The 24,752-nt window shown below is 38.9% G+C and overlaps 1 protein-coding gene across 4 annotated transcripts in view; it reads left to right on the plus strand.

Annotated features, from left to right (window-relative positions):
• Positions 1-24,752, plus strand: part of LOC107544921 (transducin-like enhancer protein 4) — a 135,239-nt gene that overhangs the window by 22,983 nt on the left and 87,504 nt on the right. For all 4 annotated transcript variants that reach the window (XM_087822713.1, XM_087822714.1, XM_087822715.1 and 1 more), the window contains exons 5-6: positions 9,971-10,033; positions 23,718-23,792. In XM_087822713.1, coding sequence (XP_087678839.1) covers positions 9,971-10,033; positions 23,718-23,792 — 138 coding nt within the window. The remainder of the gene's footprint in view (positions 1-9,970; positions 10,034-23,717; positions 23,793-24,752) is intronic.

A 24,752-nucleotide genomic window follows, 5' to 3' on the forward strand; every position in this document is an offset into this window, starting at 1 on the left:
CTAATCGCTGTGTCTGTAGTCTTTGCCCTCTCTTCTCCCTTATCTGGGCTTAAGGAGCTCAGGGTACACTTATCTATCTGTTCACATTGGGTTATTCCTTAGGGGCCCTCTCTACTCCTGGAAATCCAGCCAGAATTTCCAACATGCCTCTGTGCTCTGCTCCTTTTACCCTTTACAAATAGGTGATCTTGTCCATGCTGCTAAGTAGGTGAATCACCAGATTTTTTTCTATAGCCCAGATATTTCCTCTGAGACTATTATATGGAACTGAGACTTTATAGGTACTTAAACTCAGCGTATCCTAAAAAGACATCCTCCTCCACAAGCCTGCTCTTGGTCCAGTGATCTCTACCTCAGGAAATGCCAGCAGCATCCACGCAATTTCTCAAGCTAGGAATCCAAAGCCAGGTGATGACTGCCTTTCCCTCCCTTTCTAGCCACACCCAGGTCATCATCTGGTCTCTTGGAATCTATTCCCAGTTACTCCTTCATTTGTTTACTTCTCTCCTGCTATCTGGTCATGGTGAATTACTTAACACTTTACTCTTCCGTGTCTTGATCTGTAAAATGGGGACAAAAGCAATCCTTTTAAAATTGTTCTGAGGTTAAGGAACTCTCCATGAATTTTAGGATGATGCTGATGGTGATGATGATGATGACTGGCACCCTTAGACACCATATTTAAGATGACTCTCACCATGAGTAGTGCAGTTGTCTCCTCACTGGTCTAACCTAGGTGGAGATAATCCTGGTTCACTAGGCTCTTCAGGATCTGCTGCTTCAGCCTCATTTTATGCCTCCCGTTCCCTTGTCCCATTTGTCCAATGTGAATATTCCTCCCTGTTTGGAATGTCTTCGCCCTTTTCCCTGCCGTTCTCTTCTTTGTCTAGCTGACTCACTTCACCATCAGTTACTCAGGGAAATAGTCCCCTATCAAGCATTTAAAAATACCCTACAGTTTATTTAAATGTCTTTCTCATTTGCTAGGTTATGAGCTCTATAAATCTTTCTTGTACACCTACTCTTTTCTTAGACTGTAATACTGTGCCTGACAGTATTGTAGACAACTGTTGAAAACTGGAATTGATATGGATTACATGCTGCTCTCTCCCCAAAGCCACTGTAATGACTTCAGCGAGAAGGGGTTTCTGCCATCCTCACGCTTGCATTCCTAGGCCTCCTCTGTGTACCACCTCGGTGCCACATGGTGTCTGTCACTGTGCTTATTTCCATTTGCTCTTCTGCTGCACTAGATTATAAACATTTCAAGGACCCAGATCAATTGGGCATTCACTGCTGTTTCTACCATAGCTGCTAGCTTAGAGTAGGAGTGAATGAGTGAGCCGGTATCTGAAAGCATCCTGTTGAGTTTCCTGAGTCTGTGGTGTTATGGGAATTCATATTGTTTCTATTCTGAAATTATCTTTCATTCTCCATCTTTCCTCTTGTGGTATGTTTTGTGGTTATAAATCTCTTCTGTCCTTCCACAGCCACTCAAATATAATCAGTGGCAGAAAGGGGAGTGGAGGGCAGAAATGCACTGGAGTGTCTTAACCTCCTATCTGGTATTTATCATAGCTTTCCTAGGAATTGTCCTTGATAGGTCCTTGCTGGCTTCCCAATAAAGTTCAGGCTCTTTAGTGTGGCATTCAAGACCTTCCACAGTCTGACCCCAGTGAACCCTTTCTGTCCTTGTTTTCCACTTGGTTTTTTATTGCATGAATCCTGTGCTCTAGCTTAATGGTTTTCAATCCTGCCTGTACATTAGAATCACCCGGGGAGCTTTAAAATAAAATACTGGCGGGTGGGTTCTACCCTCTGAGAGTGTGAGCTCATTGGCCTGGGGTGAGGCCTGGGTTTTGGTGTTTGTGAAAGATCCACTTTTAATGCTAGTGTAAAGCCAGGGCTGGAAACCACTGACTAGCTCAGTGTTTCCCACAAAATATAATCTCCTCTAAGAGCTTTGAGAAGAAAGCGTTTTATAGTCAAAGAAGTTTGATTAGGACTGCATTTTATGTGTTCCTTTCTAGAGATTTATAACTAACATTATCAAATGAGAGGTTCTGAGAGGTCCAACCAGAAAGAAACCTGTTTAACTTTGTATAAGCTCTGTGAAGTCATCTGCTTAGGGAGCTCTTTATGTATGTAATACCTGTTAATGACAGACATCAGCAAAACTTGGTATGGAACCTTCTCTGGCCAGCCACATCTCAGCCTTTAAGTCACTTTTCTTTTGTCCTTCCTTGATTTTATGTGAACTATACCGCCCCCTGCCCCAGGCTTCTCTCTCAGAGCCTCTATTTTATCTTCTTAGCATTTTTAGGTACTTAGACGTTTGCTTTTGTCTCCCACTCCTATGATGTGAACTCCATGATAGCAGGAGCTTACTTATTTGTCTTGTTCACCCCTGTGTCTCTATTCATCTCCTAAAACAGCCTGATAAATAGTAGGTGCTTAGTAAATATTTGAATGGACAGAAAGCAATGCCATCATGGTTTTGACTTTTACTAATGTACATGTGTTTAAATATTTTAAACTACCTGCACAATTTAGTTAAGAGCTCGAAATACATTTTAAAAGTAACTAGGAATACAGGAGCAAAAATAGACGACAGTTTTCTTTACCTTTAATTTTCTCAACCTGCCTAGTCAAGTATTTAAAAAGAGAAGAAAATAAGCAAACTAGATATGAGCCTAATTGTAGAGAGAATACTGCTACTTTTCTGATTATAGAGTTCTCAGTCTGCGGTATAGGACTTATTTTTTCTCTCTTAATTTTTAATCAGTGTACAGGGGTCACAACCATGTGAGACGTTAAGAGAGTTTGGGTGAGGAATCAGTGAGCAGTAGTGGACTTTTGTGTGGGACAACCAGTACCAATGACAAAAAAAAAACACAACAGGCAAGGGATTAGTAGGTTCTAAGTAAAAACTTTTAATTATTTTAACTCTCCTACTGGGAGAGTATTCAAACAGGTTTTTCAGGGCCAGTGGGGAGGGGCTTTTGTGTATACAAATCCATACCTGGGATCCCATCCATGTGGAGCTGCAGCATTCCTGGACCTTGTTTGGAAGGAATTCCATGACTTTGTTCTCTCTAGGAGGCCTCATGCTATAGCTGTCTCCCTGGCTCCCCAAGCCTGCCTCTTGACTGTCCAACTCCTGAGTGGGATTATGTGTGAATTGGTCTGCTTGTGTTTATAATTCCTGTGGGCTGAGTTGGAACTGATGAGTAGGGAATAGCCATGGGAAGATCTGGGGAAGGCAGTTCAGGCGGAGGGACCCTCCTTCATCCTTGCCATGCTTTGTTTACTTTCATGTTCTGTCCATGGGTTCACTTGTCTGCTGTGCCTGGACTTGGTTGGTAATGGTAGTGTTTGGCAGAGCAGTACAAGTGCAGAAAGCACAAGAGCAACACTTTTGTTTTAATAAGAGCTGGCTATTTATCAAGGCGAGAACACAGTCTAGGAGAATGGAAGGGCAGCTTGGCAGTGATGGCCTCATAGAGTTGAAATGATTTATAATTGGGAGGAGGAAGGCCAATAGAGGCTAGAATTGAAAGGACAAGAGGAAAGGAAGTGTTGAGAGATGTGGATATTGATGAAGCTTTGTTGAAACTTGGAGATAAATAAGAAAAAAAAGAGACAAGAAAGTCTTTAGCCTAGCCTGTGAGAACAGAATGAGAAATACAGCGTGGCTCTCAGTGTATGGAAGGTGTCTTGTTGCTTTCCTGGTGATAGCTATCATTGATGAGAACTCAATAAGAAGTTAGTGTTTTTCTTTTTCTTTTTGGTTTATTCCAGTATCCAGAATTCCTTCATCTTTTAGGTAAAATTTTTTTTTTTTTTTTATATCTTTATTGATTTCAGAGAGAGAAAAGGAGAGGGAGGGAGAGAGATAGAAACATCAATGATGAGAGAGTCATTGATCGGCTACCTCCTGCACGCCCCCGACTGGGGATCAGGCCCCCAGCCCGGGCATGTGCCCTGACCAGGAATCGAACCCCGATCGCCTGGATCCTAGGTCAACCCTCAACTACTGAGCCATGCCCGGCTGGGCTAGGTAAAATTTTAATCACGAAGATTATGTTGGGGAAAAATAAGATGAATGATTTTCACCTGATGGGCACAGGAGTATTTGCCCCCTCCACTATGGCTAAGTATCATAATGCTTAATTGTGAATCAGCATTTGAAGGCTTCTGTACATTTATGTCAGTAAGAAAGTGTAGGGGAAGAGAAAGAGAAAGGGAGGGAAGGAGGGAGGGAAGAGAAGAGAAATCACAAAGTACCTTGGCAGGGCTTGCTGGCCCAGGAGTGCTGAGTAAATGAGCATTTGTACAACTTGGGTGTGGGTGTTTTAGTCCTCAGAAAAACCAGGGTCTGTGACCAGCCCCACCTTGCTCCCTGAAGGCTGAAGTTAAGCTCATCGGAAAAAGACATTTTCTTCCCCTATTCCTGATGACCCACTTTTCCCTCCCATTTTTTTCCATTTTCCCTTCCCCACCCCTCTGGTGGAGCTGAATATAATAGCGATTACATTGGTTACAGTGTTTTTCAATTTGAGAACTGAAATGATTTGACCTTGTAGGAGTAACTGGACCTCAGGCACAATGATCATTATTCTCAGCCTTGATACTATACCACTCTTAGCATTTGGAACAGTATTTAAACACAGTAACTTGAGCCCAGAAGATGCAGGTATGATAATAGGCAAATATCTGGGATTCCCCTTAGTCCTTCCAAAAAGCTCAAGAGGTGAGAGAAAGGGGCGTTTTTTTCTAACCATTGCAAAAAAGCTTTAGTAAAATATCATTTCACCTTTGAGTACAGATTGGAAAAATTTCATGAAATGGAGGCGTACTGTGATGTTCTCTGGGAAAGACACTGTCTTGCATATTCCTACTGTAGCACCCATAAGTCTTGTTAGGACAATCAAATGGAGCACCTCTGTGTGTGCCGTTAGCTGACCTGTGCACCAGGTACTTCATAGCACACTTAGTACACGCGAAAATAGCGTGCACAGGAGTTCAAAACACAAAGCAGGGTGACCTTGCTTGAGGTATTAACATCAGTAGAATCATTGCTTTAGTTGAACTCTTGAGGTAAAGGGTAAAAAAATGGTCGAACATTGGCACTTTCAATTCTAATGGAGCGCTTCTTACACAGTACATCTTTCTCCCTGGAGGAAGTGGGATGATGAGAGCTTTTAAAAAGTTTTAATACTTTGTAAAAAAAAAAAAAAAAAGTCTTGGTAGTTTGAATCAGTCCTCTAGGGAACTGATAGATGTCCTATTAAATTGGTAATGTTATTACTTCATTTTATTGCTCTATTAAATAATATTAAATATTCTGTAAAAAATAAACACCTGAACTAAAATAAAACTTAGGTGCCTGGTTTATCAGCTTGCTAGCAATGCTGACAATACTTTCAATCTAAATCTCTAAGCCTTATTCTAGTCTGGTTTTTAAAAAAAGAAAACAAAAAAAACATAAAATTAGTGTTATCCATTACATGTCCTTAATCTATTTTGTAAAGTTGAATTTTGATAAAAACTGAGTTGTCAGTGTAGAGAAATAGTACTCCTTGAATATTTACTCTGTGTTTGATATGGATTTTAATTAAGTTGGAAAGAATTTCTCACTAGTTCTCTGATTATTTAAATCTAGGGATAGGCAAGATCCAGAAGTTGTACTGTTTCTCAGAAAATTTAGAGTAGATTGATGAGCAAATCAAAGTAATTTACTTTCTGATTGAATTAAAAATTACAGTCTTGGTTCTGAGGGTGAGGGAGAGCACTGCAAAAGTTATTTGTACTTATTCCAAAAAGGATTTCAGACAGAATAAAAAGGAATTATTCTTCACTTTTAAAAAAGTGTTTTATATATAATGGGTGTTATGTTCTTAATAAACACATAATAAAATAGATTCATCTTTGAAAAAAAAGTTTGCGGATAGAAACTGCTGTAGAAAACAAATTAATTGTGAAATGTTATTTAGGAATGTTTTTCTGAAACTATAATTGTTTGGATTTATTTTGTTCCTTTGTTTATTTGTTTTTATCCGGTTGGCTGCTGTAATGGTTTTCTAATAATGTTTTGTTACTCTGTTTTATTTCAATAATGTGTAATAGTGTTCTTCCTATTTCAGTGAGAAACTAAAAATTCTAAGAAACATTTTTAAAACAAATGATTTTGATTCATCTCTTTGGTTACTAAAATAAAGTCATCTGTACTTTCAGGTTTATTATGTGGTTAAAATAAAATTTGTTTAATTTTTTTAAAGGAAATTATATAGGCGGAAATAATCTAAATAAAATTTAGATTTATTGTATTAAACTATTTGAGAGGTTGTAATTCAATTAAAGTGTAGGCTTAACTAGTTTTTTGTCTTAAATGGCTAATGTAATTTGTTATAAGTGATAAAGTATGTTTTTGATACTGTGTGCTTTAGTATTTGTTGCTTTTTAATGTAGTGATTGAATCGCGGCATTCTATTCAGTGCGTGGCATTCCTTTTCCATGATGCAAGGTGCTTAATAATTTCCAATGCTTCTTGAGTTGGAGTGTGAAGAAAAAAGGCATAAAAGGTTCTTGGTGTCATTCTGTTTTATTACTTATTGGTTATGCTACTAGTCTACCGGCCATCACCACTTTGGAGTTAGTTTGTCAGCGTTCATGTGCCAGGTGTTGAGTGCATAGGTAAGGGATTTTCATAGAATGCCTTTTTTAAGTTAATCTTTTTCTAAAATATTTTGCTCATTTTTTTTTTTTTTTAAATTAGGGATGGTTAGGGTGGTATAAGGGAAATTATAGGAGGAGGAAATAGAATGGTAATGAGTTGAGGGTGGGAAAATATATATAACTTATTTTTTAAATGAATATTTTGATGGATAGAGGAAGACGTAATAGAAGTGTCAAAAATTGTTAATGTATTTGACAAACTATGGCTGCAAAAACAATCTTTTTGTTATATTTTGACATGAACAATTGTTCTTTTATTGGGACCATTAATGCTATTTTGGTATATCATGGGCAACTGAAGACAATAGTTAGCAGTGTCCATAAAGCATCGAATACCATGGTAACATCCAGTAACCCTAACAGCAGTATTTCAGAATCTCTGCCTGTTTAAATGGGCTGTCTGTGAATGTACTTGCTCAGGGATGCGTGAGCCACATCGCCTATAAATTTGATTGGAAGCTACAGTGCTGGCATAGGCTGATGGATAGCAGATTAGAGCCCTGATTAACCATGTGATACGAAGACTGGGAATATATTGTCTAAGCAAGATTCATCAGATGCAATCAGAATTTCAAGTGGTCAGATGAAATTCAAATGTGTATTGTGGCTTTTTCTCCCCTAGTGCTTTTCCTCCTAGGTTGCCTATTTTTTCCCTCTCTTTCCCCAAAGCTGAAAAATACTTCTTTGATGAATCTGCTCCTTACCCTAAAGCTGTCTGTCTGTTATTCATCAGAAAGCAGGTCGCAGTTCAGTGAGCAGAAGAAAAGATTTTAATAGAAGCTATGCCAAGGGCTGTAATGCATCATTTTAGGGCCCTAATTACATTACAATGACAAATATCAATGGTGACAACAGCAATAACCTACATCCTTTAATGGCTGTGCTGGAAAAGGAGTTTGGGCCTCACGCCATTAGATTAGACTCAGTTTCAAAACATAGGCCATTAGAAGTGTGTGTCCACAGTATTATTGGCTGATCACTGAAGCCCAGTGGAAAGGCCTGTAAATAAATGATGCCTCCCTAAAGCTGGGTCCTATGGGACAAAAGAAGCAAAATTAGATGACCATGGAAGCAGCAGTGTTTCCGAGGCAACTTTAGCTTTCAAAGTGAGGAATGTCCGGCTTAATTTTATGAAATCACACCCCCCACCCCCACCCCCTTGCTGCCAATTAGCCTGACCATGAAAATCCATTGGCATGACAACTTAAAGAAATTAAGAAGTCTTTTAAACAAAAGGAGGCCTTTAAAGAAAATGTTTGGAAGGCCCCATTTCCCCCCTTTTCTGTTATGTATGTGTGTGAGCATACATGAATCAATAAAACGACTTTTCAACATTATTTTTAAGAAAATGTAGATTTTTTTTTCATAGTAGCTCAGACTTAAAATAACCTAGATCCAAAGTTATAGAAGCCAAATAAATACCTCTTGGTCTTTGTTTTTGCCATCTGAGTAAGTTTCCTTAGAGTAGTTTTTATTGCCTAGATTATGCAGGCAAACTAAAGAACTCAGTTTTCTTATGTGCCCACACATTTTTCCACCCTCCTAGCAAGGGACTATTTTATTTATGTAAACAACATAATGAGGAAAATATGCTTGGCAGATGGTTCTAAGCATTAGAATCATCAGTTTGGTCTGCCCCAAAGTGTCTCATTATCTTTTATTCTCTCCCCCTCCACCTCTTGCTACAAAAAGCTTAACAACCAAATGCCTTTGAGACGCCTTGCTTTCAGTCTGGTGAGTGCTACTCTCTTTCCCCAGCTCACACTGGAATTTCACCCCACAGCCACTGTGGTATGTTCATCCAGGTGGAGAGTGGTTTGGTGATTCCCATTGCAGCTTTTCATGGTGGTTTAAGCCTTCTTAAAGGGTAGCTAAATGCTCCGTGGGGCCAGTGCTGTAAATTAAATCAGGTCGGCGCATTCGGGCCCTTACTGCTGCTTGTTGGTGCTGGGTTTTTGTCCATCCTGTTAGGAGTGCAGAACTGGAATGCAAAGCTTAGGCTTGAAACTTCATGGTGAATTTGTGTTTTCTCTTGGCTGGCAAAGCTTTTAAGGTGCTGGCATTTAAAAGATTGCTTAGCTCTAAAGTCAGAGGGTTGCTGATGAGAGAAGGAAACCTAGAAACACCAGGCATGTCGTTGTCATTCTGGTAGTGACTTAGTGAGAAAGAGAACATTTTGTCCTCTTGTAAAATGAGGAACTAACCCTGATGGAATTTAAGAATGTTTCAAGACTAGGAATTGCTTTGTTTCCTGCCTCAATGCTTCTCTCCTTTTGCCCACCCCATCACTAAAATACAAGCTGTTTTATTTGTATGTGTATTAAAAAATGTGTGTTTGTATGTCACATCTCAAAGTCTATAAGGAGACACCTGATAATACAAATTAAGATGAACATTGGTGAAGCTTTGGGTAGTGTTTTAAAGAAAACATAGCGGTGGCCTTCCTTTCTTCCCTCCCTCTGTCCTTCCAACTTACTGTTGAATCCTATATTTGTAAAATTTTTATACTTAAAATTATTAGCGAAATATCTCTGTTAGCTGACATTATTGGGACTTTTACAGATATATAGTGCAATGACAATGTTCTCAAGGTTAGTCTCCATATACACACAAATTGCTATATATAGGAAGATTTTAGCACGTTCTAAACCTCTTCACACAGAAAATTTTGGTTAATACAATTGGGAATTTTTACGGTTGAAGAAAACATGCCATTCTTCAACAGTTTATTGCTAAGGATCAACTTTTTGAGGTTGGCTGGGTGCTCTTTATGTGGGAGACTGAGGAAATGATTTATAAAATCCCAGTGAGTACTAGTTGAAAGAAGTTGGGATATAGGGAAGAACAGATACTTACTATCTAAATCCTAAAAACTCACGGTTTCATAAAAAACCACATTAGAATGAATAAGGGTCCTGCTGAAGCCTTTTGAAACCTGATTTCCAGTTATGAAAATTAAATTCCTTTTTATGTTGTCCTGGTTCTTGAAGGTTGGCTTTTTAAGATGAATTCTGGTTAATAAATTGTGCTATTAATGTGGTACTGTTGTCGCTGCCTCCCTTTAATGGGCTTGCTGATGAGAGTTTTCCTCTTCCTTACGAAATATACCAGCCAGAATATAAAGTGTGTTTTAATATCATCCTGTTAATGTTTCGGGAATTTGTAACCAGCTGACTGTTCTCTTTATTGCTTTCCTTTCCTTTTTTGTTTTTTTGTTTTTTGTTTTTTGCAGGCAGAGATTGTCAAGAGGCTGAATGCTATCTGTGCACAAGTCATTCCTTTCCTGTCCCAAGAGGTAAGGCAGTTGGTTTCAGGCACTGGGCTAGAAGGTGCCATTTTAGTGGTTTTACAGAAAAGGGATTGTGAGACTGACTCTTTGGCCTTGTCAGCCTCTTGGTGTTTGTATTGCACATTTCTAAGCTACAGTGTTCGTATTCCAACTTCTACACCTTATTAACATTCAGTGGAATATAATTGTGTTTATATCATGGAACATTTTCTAATATGTGAAGGAAAATTCAGTTGTTAAAATATTTTGCTGTCATTGGGCAATGTAGTTTTGCTCAGAATGACCACTGTTTGTCTTAATGTCATCTAATAGGATAGATTGAAAAATTGCCCAGAAGATGTTTATCAAATAGAAAGTACTTTATATAGTCAACAAACTAATGTAACATTTGGCTAGCTGCTCTTAAAAAGTTACTTCTTATTTACTCTGTGAAGACTTTATATTGCCTGTGCATTTGAGAAAAGATGTAAGATGACTCAGTGGACTCCCGGCTTTGAGCGCCATGGACTTCATGCTTTGCCAAGGCCAGGCATGTCGCGCTCTCTCGCTCACCACCTGTGGGTGTGCACAGTCTGCAAATGCACACATGTTGGAATGACGGGGTGCATTTCTAGTGCATGGTGGCTTCCATGTGGCTTTTTTCCTCTTTGCTTGCTTGCTTGCTTGCTTTTGATAGTTACAAAGTTTAGGTGGGCGTGCTGGAAAGGGATACTTTTTGCTTCTGGATTACTGAATCTTTCATTGATTGCTCAGGGAAGATCAGCTATGAGAAGGAAGAAGATAATGAAATATCTGCAGCTACAGTGCTATGTGTTGTGGGGTAGAAGGCACCATGGCACTTTCCTCCTACCATTCAGTCCTTTCTAGTGTGTGTCGCTGCTTTGTGGGAGAGCGGTTGGTTCATTGCCTGTCTACCAGTGTGCACAGGCTGATGACGTTAATGTGCAGCCCGTATTTGCAATTCGTGTGTTTACAGAGATGTGGAATCTCTGTGACTTCTTATTCAGACTGAACTGGGTTAGACCTCAGTAACCATGGGTACCTTTCATTGGGTATATAGTCCCTTTGGGTGCTCATATTCACAAACCTTGGACCTAATTTAAAATCCTGAATTCAAATGCTCCGGATCACAAACAATAAAGGGTATATTGTCTTTCTCCCTGTTTAGCTGTTGCTACAAAACCACCACCCACTATATCCCCATTTACCTGTTTCCACTCAGGATTTGCTTGTGACTAGATTAGATGGAGTGGTGAAGGAGAGTTGAGGGGCCTGTTTGCATTTCTTTAGGAAGCCTGGGTGGCCTCTGCCCACTCCAGACCAATGTGTTTCTTCTGACTTGAAGCAGCTCTGCTTTATGGAGATGGAGAAGGGGAAGAATGTATAACCCACAGAGCTGTTACCAGGATGATGTGTCACAGCCCAAGACAGAAGATCTTTGAATTATCGTTAGGGTGGCATTAGGCCTCTGCAGACACAGATCTCTCTATATAATCACCATGCAGCTTCTTCCCATGGCATTGTTGTGGGATCTGTGTTGTTACGTTTAGAAGTGGAAGGAGGTCTTGGGGGTGTTAGTGGAGCTGATTTGCCAGGAGGTTGTTTTCCCACGTGAGTTATGTTGTTTGTGTAAGCAGGCCCAGTAGGAACAGAATGTGTAATGGTAGTCTCACTGAGCAAGACTGGACTGGAATTAATTGGCTGAAAAAGTTGTACCCTGTAGAGGAAAGCCATGAGGGAGATAGTGGCAGCTCCTTTTTTTGCTTTAGGCTGGGAGTGTAGGCACCATAATCTCACCACTTACTATTTATTTCTCTACTACTTTTGACATTTTTTGGTTGAAATCCTTGATTCATGTGTAATGAATGACCTGTGTCATGGTTTACTAAATCCTAATTCTGTGTGTATTTTTTCTTCTGCTTACTTTGGATTTAATTGGCTCGTCTTTTTTTAGTTTCTTAAGGTGTGTTTATTATCTTCAAATGTGTGGGCCACAGACATGTTTGTTCCTGTCCAGTCCAGTCCTCCCTGATGTTTTGTGTCTGAACATTGCCCACCTTCTTTCCTCTTCTGGGCATTCTGTGAGCATCAGACTCCTCGCCTTTACCCTGAGGCCAGATGGACCGTAATCTGGAGGGAGGGGAGGAGGTAGGTTATTAGAGGAAGATGAATTCTATTTCCTGTCTCTTCAGAGGCATGGAAAATCACTCTTGCATGGCTGCGAGCGTCACTGGTGCCAGGACTGAAGGCTCTTAATCTGATCTTTTAACACCGGCTCTCTGTGTGACAGCCTCACTGCCAAAACGGCAGCTGCGGTATTAGAATTTGTTTTAAAATGTTTTTATTTAAAAATTAAATGATTGCACTTAGAGAAAAGAAAAAAACCTTCCCTGAAGACTAGTGCATGAAGTATAGGACAGTGGTTGTAGAGATTTTTTGTTTTGAAATTGACAGGAATGAGCGGTAAATTTATATACATCTAGGTAAAGTCTATTTTTAAGTTAGCCCCCATGAGCTGGTTAATCTACCTGCTTAATGTTGCTTGTGTTTAGTGTACCACATTTTCTGAAATTAAAAAACTATATATAATGAATGAAACTGTTAAATATTGTTTTAACTGCATGACTATATTTTAGAAATAAGTTGTATAATTGTATATCAATACTTTAAGTGTGTCTGTGGATATAATAATCACAGAGAAAAGTATTTTTCTATTAGATTTCACTAAAACATTTAAAAAAATTTATAGTCAATATATATTTTAATGATATGCTTGTTATACTCATATACGACTACTTCCAAAGTCCTGGGCATTAAATAAAGATATTGCCAACTTTTGTTATTGAAGTAACTCACTAAGAGTTCTTAAAATTTTGTAGGATCCCTAATATCAGAATTTAGAGAAACCTTATGTGTGTCTTTACCTGTCTAAAGCTGTTTTTATCTCCCCCTTTCTTTTGGCTTTTAGGAATGGGTAAAGACTAAATCTATATTCTGCTGCCCTCAAATTTCTTCTTTAAAAGGCAAATCTCAAAGTAGTAAGTGGGAAGCTCTTCTCTATCCCACTTTGGGTCTCATTTGCAGGGAAGGAACTATAAATAATCAACCCCTGTTGGCAGTTCCATAAGCAAGAGACAGTCAGATCTGGGTCAAGCCTTTGCCTCCCTATTACAAATCGAGTGACTTTCTATAACTGAGTTAAGCTGGGTGACCTTTAGCCAGTGATTTGCCTCTCTAAGCCTCAGTTTCCTTATCTGTATGATGAGGTTAATAATAGCATGGAACACACATGGTCACTTTGGGGATTATTTGGGATTATACACATGCAGTTTAGCACATAGTAAGCACCTCCTGATGTTTACTAGCAGGAGTACTTACTGCAGCAAAGCTCTGAATTTGCTTGTGAAAGGACCTGCAGTCAGCACTCCCTCCCCTTTTTAGTCATTGCTTTTTGGAAAATTGTGAGTTGGTTATCTTCCTCTCTAATGTCCTTCTGATAGAGGGAAAAAGTGTAAATTAAAACTAAACCCAGGGGTGACACTAGCTGAAAATCTCAGTGAGACATTAGGTAGCCTCCAAAATGATTCTCTTCTAGCTCCAAAAATTAATTTTCCCGTTTAGCAAACACCTGTCTCCCCCCAATCAGCAAGCAGAGATCCATCCATTAGATGACATGGCTCTTCAAGGTGTTCAACCTATAGCACTCACCTCGGAAGGAACTGTGGTTTTGGTTAGGGTCTCTGTTTTACCCACAAAGCCAGATAGAAAGACAGACTTCTCAATCCATTTGGGATCTGGCTGTTTTCAAAATATGCCTGATTGTTTAGCCGAACTTGGTTTTGTTTTTAGAAGTAGTTTATGTGGATGCAGTCTCTTTTTTTATCAGCGGTTTCGGGATATAGCTTTTGTAGACCTTTAGACATTAGGGCCCTGAGCAGAATTGAAGGCTGCCAGTAAGTAGACATGCCACCAGCATCCCCCTCCTTTTTCAAGAACATACCTTTAAGGAGATTCTAATGTAGATTGAAAACTGTAGGGCGCTTGTTATACCCTGACAACAAAGTGCAGTGTTTCTGCTAGTTTGGAATCAGACCAACTCTGCCTCTTATTGGCTTTGTGTTGGGAAAATTGATCTTTCTGAGCCTTAATATTCCTATAGAATGGTGGGAATAACCCCGTCTTTATAATGTGTATCATATGTACTGGAAGTTAAAGTACTTGGAATAGTAAACGCCAATTTTGTTTTATTTTCCTTTTCCTGGGAAATAGATTCTATTCCACCTTATTTTGGGTCCCAAAACATTTGGAGAGGGAAGGATTTAGTAAAAGCTGGGAAGAGTTCAAGGTAGTATTTCAGAAGGAGCTGGCTGCTGTCTTCCTGCGAAGTTAGCTAGGCCTTGCAGCATTAGAGGCTGCTTCTAGCAGCTGGCAGGCAGCTCCATGCAGATTGTCTTTCAGAAGGAGGGGGATACTTTATTTTTTTTTTTGGTAAGCCAGTAACAGTGTTTTTAACCTGTTAGATTAAGTGTTAAATATTAGGCAGTAGCTGAGGACCTAATTCGGAGGACAGTTGTGTTTTTATACTCTTCTTTTTCTAGATTATAAAATTGTTTACTTTTGAGACAGGGTATGTTTCATGGTGATAAACAGGTGTTCCTAAGACCTTTGAGAACTTCAAACCCCTGATCAGCTATAGGTGAAAATTTATTACATTATAGTTGAAAATCTTCTTTCCTCTGGTACAGTTGTATTTTTCAGAAACTCACTGCTCCTCTAACAAGGAACAGAGTTCATTGGAAGAGTTATGTTATGTGAGAGGCAGTGTGAGAAGAGCCTGAGGGTCAGGCAGACCTGGAGCCCAATTCCGGCTTTGCCACTTGCTTCCTTTATCAAGTTGGGCAAAATACTTCCTGGGCTGCAGTTTCCTCATCCACATAGTGGAACACCTGCACTGTATACCTGCACCATAGGGTTGTTATTTCTGGATTAGTGACAGTGTAAAGAACCTACCTGGATATTTGGCTGCTTTAACAGGCCAAAGGAATACTAGTTTAGTTAAGATAAAAGCTGTTTTTTGTCACTGAACAGTTTGCATAGAAACAGCTATAGCTAAGTTGGTGACTCATAGTGATATGAACTCAGGTTCCTCTTGTATTGATGCTCATCATCACTAGCACCATCATAGCCTGCCCTTTTTTTAAAGGGTATCATGTTCGAAGATGTTCATATTTTTGCTCACTTTTCAGTGAACCACACCTTGTTACCTGCACACAGCTAGCTGCAAGGGAGATTTGGAAATGTAGTCTTAGCCTAGTGGCCGGTATGCTCACCTAAACCTCATAGTAATGTAAGAGAAGGGATATCAGGGGACAATTAGCAGTTTCTTCTAGACATCATTCTGTGCATGAAATAAAAATAGTGGTCATTATTATTATTGCCATTGTTGATATGAGGGGAAGTCATATTGAGCCAATGGTGTGTCTTTATATGAAAACTCTAGCTGTGACTTTATGATCAGTACAACTCTTATTTTAACTTATCACATAAAATATAAATAACACATAGTTCTTATTATAGAAGTCTCCTCCAAAGTATGAATTATAAGGAAAAGAATGCCCATCAGGGATTGTTTATCATTCATACATTCACAGGGGGTACACAGCTTATGTTTATGCCTGTATTTTTCAAATTACAAAGATTTGAAGACATCTCTTAGTTGAAGAGTAGAATATAGCAGATCACACACATAGGCCTGCCCTATTTTATAGTAGACTGGCTGGAAGGAAAATGTCAGACGTTATTGTTAAGGAAATCTCTTCTTATGAGTGGAACATTTTGCAAGTCCTTAACTTAGAACTTTTCCCCTTACCTGTCTCAGACATCAGGCATATTCTTGTAAATATGTATTGTCTTTGATCTGGAGAAAATGGGATAAAACATTTTGACAGTCTCCCTTCCCCAGAAATCATGGAAGATATATTGGATAAGTCACTCTTTGTTTTGTGGACTTAAAAGACAGCTCAGAAAAATTAGCTCAGGTTGATTGTTTTGAAGCATCAGACTTGATCCATTTTAATGTCTTGGGCCTCAAACCATTTCCAGACTACAGCGTGTGTACTGTATGGAGAGAGTGAGAGAACATAAAAGCAGTTCCTTATGACCAGTGGCTTCCTAATTCCCATTTATTAAACCCCTGGTCATCGTTACCTTTGGAGAAATGGCTTTCATCTTTAACCTTGTTTTCAGCAGAATGTTACAACTTGTTTCAGTGCCAAGGAGAATGGATATGCCCCTCCTCCCCCACTTCTCTGTAATTCCATAGCTAAGTTTTCTTGTTCTTTGAGTTACTTACGCAGAAGCAGGGCTGCTTAGAGGCTAGTGGAGGAGCCCTGTAGCAGAGTCTTGGTGGAGCCCACCTTGGAGGCCTGGGTTTACCAGTGAGCAGCTATTTTTCTTTGCATCTGTAAATGCTGATTTAACAAAAGAAATAAAACATTCCAATCATTCTTTTGACCACATTTAACAATACTTCTATGATCATTAGAATTTTGGGAGTATAAAAGGAAAATTAGAAGTGAAAATTTTAAGCTTTCTACTTTTGTTCTTGTATTTACTTAGGGAAAGAGAACATCTCAACTTGAATGCTTTTTGGTGCAAATTTAATTTTAACTCAAAACGTGGTATTTATTGCCCTGTTTGCTCCAGAACTCTGAAGATTTATTTGTGTGCTCTACATTGCATTTAAATAGGAGAACATAATACACAATTACATAATCATGATACTATGCATTTATATACATTCTAATTCCAATAGGTTTGAATAACTAGTCAAATCAAGTGATACATGAATTTCTATTTGGGAAATACCATTAATTTGGTCCTTTTAATTTGATGGAAAACATACCCCTTCTACATTATGAGACATGGGTGTATCTCAAATGCTATTTATTTGCCACCTGGGCTAATTTAAAATGGTACTGAATTACTCTGAACCACATTTTGCATGTATAGAATAATTGTAAAATGGAAGTTGAAAAGTGTGATCAGTCACTTTCATATTGAACCTCAGGGAGGAAATGAACAAAATACAGTGGTTACATGCACTGGTGGCAGTGTTCTCGCCTCGTAATGGCACCAGGTTAACTCGTCTTATTGCTTGTTAACTTTGTAAGGAAATCAATGGCTTGTGATAACATGGTTCGGTGTAGGAGAGGTTGGCTGAAATCGCCAGAGATCCCCTGATCAGTATGCAGTGACACCTGGAAGACCATCTTCAGAAATCATTAAGTGTCAGCAGCCTCCACAGCGTCATCTGCTTCCCAGTCAGGGTCATTTTGTCAGTGTTGGTTAATGTGTCATGACAGCACTGTATATCTAAGAAATGTCCGGAAATGACTAAGTACACCTGGGGGGCTTTAGAAGATCTGGTCCACTTTTCTGACTCTTGCATTGGATAATCTTTCATTTAAAATCTTTTTTCCCCCTCACAGTACTGAATGAGGCATCAGAGGGCATAATCTGATCCCAAGTTCCAAGGTTAACTAATTGGCTTGTTCTGTGTGATTATGGTGACAGTTGACTGTTTGGTGAGAGCCTTATGGTGACATGCTGGCCTGCTTGCCCCCAGTAAGTAAAAGATGATTCTCAGGAGGGGCTTAAATGTAGGACTCCTTCCAAAGGCAGCAGTGCCAGTCCTTGTCTATGTGTGTCTAAAAAAATTAACGTGTGTTTGAGAAACTAGCTCATTTCTTTGACTTTCAGTTAGGTAGTGATTAACTTATAACTGGAGCTAAGTTTTAAAATACTTAAGTAGGGCTGCATTGTCCAATATAGTAGCCATAGTTGCATGTGTTATTTAGATTTAAATTAAGTTAAATAAAGTTAAAAATTCAGTTTCCCAGCCACAGTAGCCACAGTTTAACTGCTCTTTGCCCACCCATATGTGGCCAGTTGTTACCATATTATTAGCACAGACCTAGGACAGTTTCAGCATTGCAGAAAGTTCTCTTGGAAGCACAGATTTGTAGAGCTTATTGGACATATCAGTGAAGACTGCCCTGCCCCCATGTGAGTCAGAGTGAAGGCAGGGCAAACCCAAATCCCAAGGTGTATTCCTGAGAGCTTTAATCCCAAGTTCCAGAATCGAAATTGTTTCGAAAGTCTTGCATGCCTACTCACTCTCTGAAATTTGAAGCTCTGAGAAGACCTGTAGCTTGCCAGTTATTAGCCAAATTAAACTTGGTGGGGTGGTTTTTTTGCTTTGTAATGCCTAATTTCTTGTTTGACTAACATTTATTGGAATACCATTTAGGAAAGGTTGACCTGAGTTTTGGTCAAATTTAAAGCTCTTTTGTGTCAATAAACTTGGTAGAGTTGCTGAAAAAAGGCTCGGTAGGATTTTAGCCTAGCTTACTGGACATGGAGTGACACTTTCCACTCAGATTTGACCTGCTCAGCCATACCTGGAGTATTGTGTCTAGTTGCATTGAGCATGACCCGAGGAGTAGCCACAATGAACGGCCTAGAGCCAGTGATCTGGGGATGTTCAACCTGGAATACAGAAAATTGAAAACATGTATTATTCCATTTTCAAATACTTGAAGTGCACTTCAGTGGAGGAGAATTTAAAAGCAAAAAACGGTCCAGTGGGAAGAAGTTATCTACCTAGATTTCTAGTCAGTATTAGGGTCCATTATCCCCGAATGGAAAAAGCTTATCCATGAGGTAGTGAGTTCCCTTTCAAAGGATGTGATCAAGCAGAGATGGACTGACTACTCTTTAGGGTATGATGGAGGAGATTTATCTATTGGGTATGGCAATGGCCTTTGGCCTGTGGCTGATATGGCCTTGCCACCGTCCCAATCCCCTCAGCCCAGGCAGCATTTGGAAAATATGGAAACGGTTGGTTGTTAACAGTGCTTTGGGACTTCTGCATTCTAGAGGTCCTTTCTAGTTCTGAGTGGCTTTTTGGTACATGTGGCTAGTGATTCCTATAGCAGGAAGGGCATTTGGTCCGAGTTCAGGCCTAAGTATCATTCACCCTAGAGTATTGGATTAGCTCTCTAACTGTGCTCCCTCCAATCTGGTTCACTTCCCTGCTGTCCCATCTTCTTACTGTTACCATGTATATCTTATAAAATGCAGAACTGATAGCACTCAGCTACTTAATCATTTTTAATAACAAATGTCTTACTCGGGTAAAGTCCGACTCCCTTGCACGTTGTGTGAAGCCCTTCTCTGTTTGGCGCCTCCTGCCGTAGCAGTCCCGCTTCCCACTAGTGTGTGGTTCTTGAGAGTATGTGCACGCCGCACTTAGATGACTTCACGCACTTGCCTTCGTCGTTCTTTCTGTGAACACCTCTTCCGCTTTAAAGAGTTTGGCATTGTGTCTTGCCATTCCCAAGAAGGCCCTCAAAGGTCAGCCTGCCTTGTCTCCCAACTCTTCCCTACCCTGCATCCTCCACGCACTCTGTCTTCCCTGGCAGACAAGCTCCTTTCTACTCCAGGGACCTTAGCCAAGCGGTTCCTGCTCCCTGGAATTCTTTTCTCCTTGCTCTTCACCCACAGGACTCCTGCGAATCCTTTAGGTCTCAGTTGCTGGGTCAGCTTCCCTAGGGAATCTTCCCCCAGGCCTGAGATTCAATTAGGTACTTCCCTGATAAGTGATTACATAGCATCCTATAATTTTCTTCATGGAAATTATCCTCTAATTGTAATTACAAAGCCTCTTGGTATTATTAATTCACTGACTGTCTTGTTCATTACTCTTATCTCACTTCCTACTATAATCCCTGGTACATAGTAGGTGCTAAATAAATATTTAATGAATGAATAAGAAAACAAAGCCTTTCCTGATGCCCCAAGAATTCTTTTTATAACCTTCCTTAGTATTTTATATCCTACATCCCTATATGTCTGGGAGTTCTTTGAGGAGTTGGGGCCATGAATCTATTGATCACTTTTGGATCTCTACATGTCAGGAACATTATTGTTGTTCATTATAAGAACCCTATTTCATTTTACATCTTAGTCTTTACTAACCCTTTACTATCCCTATCAATAAGTGGGGGGTATTAAAAAATATTCTAAGTTGTTGTAGAGTGTTTTTTCTTTAATTACTCTTCTTATTAGAATTACCTTATCCCTTGCTATACTCAAAAGTATTGGCATGGCAGGTATTATCGTAATGTCCCGAGAAGTATTAAACACCTGTGGTGCACATATTCATGGTTTTTTAAGGCCTGTTTCTCAGCAGGCTTTGTTGGACTTAGAGAGCTTATATTGTTTATATTTTCAAATGCAAAAAATAATATTATGAAAGTAGGCAGTTGATTTAATGTATAGAATTTTATTTACTGACCATTTTCCTCAACCATGCTTGTGTTCCTTAAATCACAGTATTTTATTGAGATATAATTTACACATCATAAAATTTATTTTAAGTGTACGATTCAATGATTTTTAGCAAATTTACAGAGTTGTATAACCATAACTACAATGTAGGTTTTTTTGCTTTTTTTTAAAGGATTCTTTAAAAATTATAAATCACAGTGTTTTAAAGAATAATTGGGCTTTTTTTCCTCTCTCCTCCAAATCCAGATTAGAGGAGCCCCCCTTCACCTTTGGCTTATTAATACATTCTTATTGGTATTTAATTTGGTGGTGCTGGTGTAAAGTTCAAACCAGGAGCTTATGTCTGAGTGAGCAGCTTGAGCAATAAAAGGATCCATAAGGATTGTTGCCTTGTGCAGATTTCCTGGGTCTAGAGTGGTTGTCACCACTTGTGGTGAGGTGGCAGAGGGCATAGGCAGGAAGTGGGAGAGGAAATGAGATGCTGGGTGGAGTGGGAGGAGAGGAACAGATGGGGAAGGGAAAGAAAAGAGGAAGAGATGGCAGAAATAATGGGAAGGCCATCGTGTTTCTAAGAAGATATGAAAATTTTCTGATTCAGAGAGGTTATTTGTTAAAATTTGAACTTGGAGGGAAAAAAGCCTTTGAGTCAGTTTATGAGCTGCTTTTTCTGTTTGTTTTTTCTCACTTGCTCCCCCCATCTCTACATTTTAATTTTTACACCTTATTTGGTACATGCTTCTTTAGTCTGGTCTAGTGGTACTATGTTGCTGAGTGAGCAACCTTCAGGGTGTTTCTCGTGCTTTCAGAGCACACTGGGGAGGAGGCATTCTTTGCCTTAGGGAGCGTCTGTTCAAAAGGTCCTTCGTTAAACAGCAGATGATTCACAGTTGTAAGCAGAAATGGGGAAGTGAAATCCTGAACTATAGGTAAAGTTCAGATGTGGCATAATATGGCCATTGCCAGGAGAGCCAAGGAAGTAGGTGAATCATGACTTCCATTGTCATTTTAGCTTTTTAACAAGTTTCTGTAGGAACATTAGATGTCAGTGTTATGGTTCACTGGTGTGTTTCTGGTTTTCTCAATAAATGGATTTGATTTTAATGCTGAGTCAGAAAGATATCCCCACTGCCTAAGGTGTCTTTGCCTATCTTGGCAGTTGGAATCCAGTTTATGAAGCAAGAGTTGAACAATCTTTATGGTAGAAAGGCCCTAACTAGATGTGTTTTCTGCATCTCTCTCTTATGGAACTGTTCTTTGAATGCTTAATATAAAGTAGGTATTTTAGTAGTATGAAGATATTTCAATAATATACAGAAATGGCAGAGAGTAAGATGTGCTTAAAAGCTTTCGTTGAATGAAAGGATGCATGAGTAGAATGAATGGTATATATGTTGGATATGTGTACATGTGGTTCTTGGGCTTTAGGTTTTTGGAAGTTTTGAGCAGCCATTGTTGAATTGCAGTAATTGCATTGTTGAAACTAAAAGGTGAAGTTCATAAAAGTTTCTGTCCATATACTCACTTTGGTATTAGATAAATCCCAGAGTTGTCCTACATGTTGTATTTTCTTCTGCTTTCCAAGTGCTGCCATTTTCACTACTCTGACATCCAGATGACCTTAAATCTAAACATGAGCTCTGTACTTGGCACATAGCACATGTTCAGTAAACATACATGATTAGGTTGGCTTTAAGGAAATATTACTCTTACTGGTCTCTCTTAATTGTGCCTCTCCGTTTCTTCTAGTGTTTTCATAAATCTTTAGGATTTTTACTTTCTTCAGAGGTAGAGAGAAATGAGTTATTTCACTTTGGCAAATATTTCAATAAAGAGTAAGAGAGTGGATGACAGGGATATCTATAAAGACTTTGGGGTTGCTTCTTAAGCCCTTGATTTAAAATTCTTACAATTAAAAAAAATCAAAGGTATATTTAATTTTCAGAGTTTATTAAAAGCTTCAAATGCAGTGATCTATTATTTGACATTTTTCTTTCTATTACATTTTAGTTGTAGGCAAAAATACAACTAAATACATATTACTATTAGGAAATCAAGGGTGAAAATACCACATGTAGATAACTAATTTAAAGCAGTTTCCTCTGCCACATCACCCCCCCAGCCCCCCGCACTACCCCTACACAGCTGGGAGGTGGAAATGGTGGTCACCCTAATCTCAGTAATTATTTATTTGAAGGTTTTGGAATGTATAGTACCAGGTAGCTCAAGGGGAATTTCATGTTTAACTAACGGCTTAGCTCCTTGTATGTAATACTCAATATGATAGCTGAGCTACATACTCACTTTAAAGCAGTGGAGGAGGTTAGCTACATTTCTTAACTGGAATCAACCAAAACAAGACTCTTCCCAGGCATACAGAGGAGTGGCTGTTTCATAGCACAGTCCCTTTGGCTCTTCATTCACTAAACCTATTTAAAAGAAGTCCAAAAGAGACCTATTGTAGACTGAATTTGAGTATGCAGATACTAGAGCGTTCAAGTGTATCTAGGTGGCAAAAATATTTACATTTGGGGGCATCCGTGTGTCCATATGTGAGTGCCTCCATGTGGAGACTTCTGTGCTATTTAATTTTTCTAATGTTACAAAAATTACTAATATCAGTTCTTGATCATTCTTTGTAGAAATGAATCATGGATAGAAGATGATCCTATACTACCCATCCTAATTTTTCTCAAAGAAAAATGACTTCAACTTGAAGGTTTTAGTTTTCCCATTGAATTTAAAAGAAATACCTGATGTCCTTAAACTTGACTAGTAGCGAGAGTGTACATTTTAAACCTCTTTTAAATATGCAGCCCTTCATTTCAGGAATTAAGATATGAACACTTTCCACATTTATAGAAGAAACATAAACATTTAATTCTGTGTCCCCTTCCAATGTTTAACAAGCATCAGGAAAAATTTTAAAAATAAATATTTCTAGGAAATATTTGGAAAATTTTTATGTAGGTGGAAAGAGAAGAGAGAGTACAAAGAAAGCAGGTGAAATGGGTTGTGTCATTTTATTTGTTAGTATTGGTGGGAAGAGGTTGAGTTAAAGTGTACCACTGAAAGGAAAGTAAAATTTAAGCTGCTTCTACCATTAGTAAGGGAGCATCCTTCATGGGGGTGCAGTTGGGTGCCCACTTAATTCTCAGCAGTATAGACCAGTTGTACCATAGACGTTTAGTCATCCACTACCCAGGGCTTTTCTTTGAAATACGGACACCCCTAAATCCTATTTTGCATGTAATTGAAGTTGGCAGACATGTTAGGAAAAGCTGTTCTTGACCTACTAGAAAACAAATAATTGTATTCTGTTTCTGATCTTCATTTATAGCACCAGCAACAAGTGGTGCAGGCTGTGGAACGGGCCAAGCAGGTGACCATGGCAGAACTGAACGCCATCATTGGGGTACGTGGCCTTTCCATTTTAGCTCTGATCTTGGTGTTTGTCATTAGCTCTCTCGCTCGCTCTCTCAAGTTTCATTCCATCAGAAGGGCAAAAGGCAGTAGAGGACCACAGAGTGAAAATTAAGCACTTTGCCTTTAATCTCATAAATTTTGGTGGCTACCTCAGATACTTTGGATGGTATTCTCACCAATTCAAGTTGACATGTTTCTGAAAACTCGTCTAAGGAGACTGGATAGTTTTCATAATATTTCTTTCCTTTGCAATCAGCGTCTGTTGCTAACCTATGCCAGAAAAAGATTCATATTGCCCTGATGTTAAAATGACCTGATTTCTTTTATCTTTCCTCAAATATAGAGTACCTTAATATCATTTTTAGTGAAAGAAAATTAACATTTTTTGCATCACCCTGCTACTCTGTCTTGTGATGAGTGATTTTTATGTCCATTTTTAGTAGAAATAATAGATGAACAACACCTTTTTGAAAATCAGTGGCCCAGTTATAAAATCTTTTCTGGTGATAGCATTAATAATGTTGCTGGAATTCATGGGTTTGGGCAGTCACTCCAACTCCACTTACATTTTGGTTTCCCCCAGATTAAGGTAACAAGTAATAAAATTAGGTGCTAAAACTTAGAAATAAATGGAGAAATCATAGCTGAAAGAGCACAATACTCACATCTCTATCTATGTAGTTGGTACAGGCAGTTCCTTAGGTTATTGTAATGAAGACACTACAACTGTACTTGCCTCTTTCTGCCCCCTCCCAAATACTTTCTTTTGTGTATAGATTATACACAAAAGTCCTCTTTTTTTCCCAGTGTATCAAACACACTTTGAAATGCTAATTATTCCATTTACTTTCATTAAAATTCAAATTGCTGAGTGAAGATGCGGATAAGGGTCGCCTGATAATCAATCTCAAGTGAAGATATTGCTTCAATTATGCCTCTGTCTTTTAAC

The sequence above is a fragment of the Miniopterus natalensis genome, chromosome 12, assembly GCF_054644295.1.
Source record: "Miniopterus natalensis isolate mMinNat1 chromosome 12, mMinNat1.hap1, whole genome shotgun sequence".
Taxonomy (NCBI): domain Eukaryota; kingdom Metazoa; phylum Chordata; class Mammalia; order Chiroptera; family Miniopteridae; genus Miniopterus; species Miniopterus natalensis.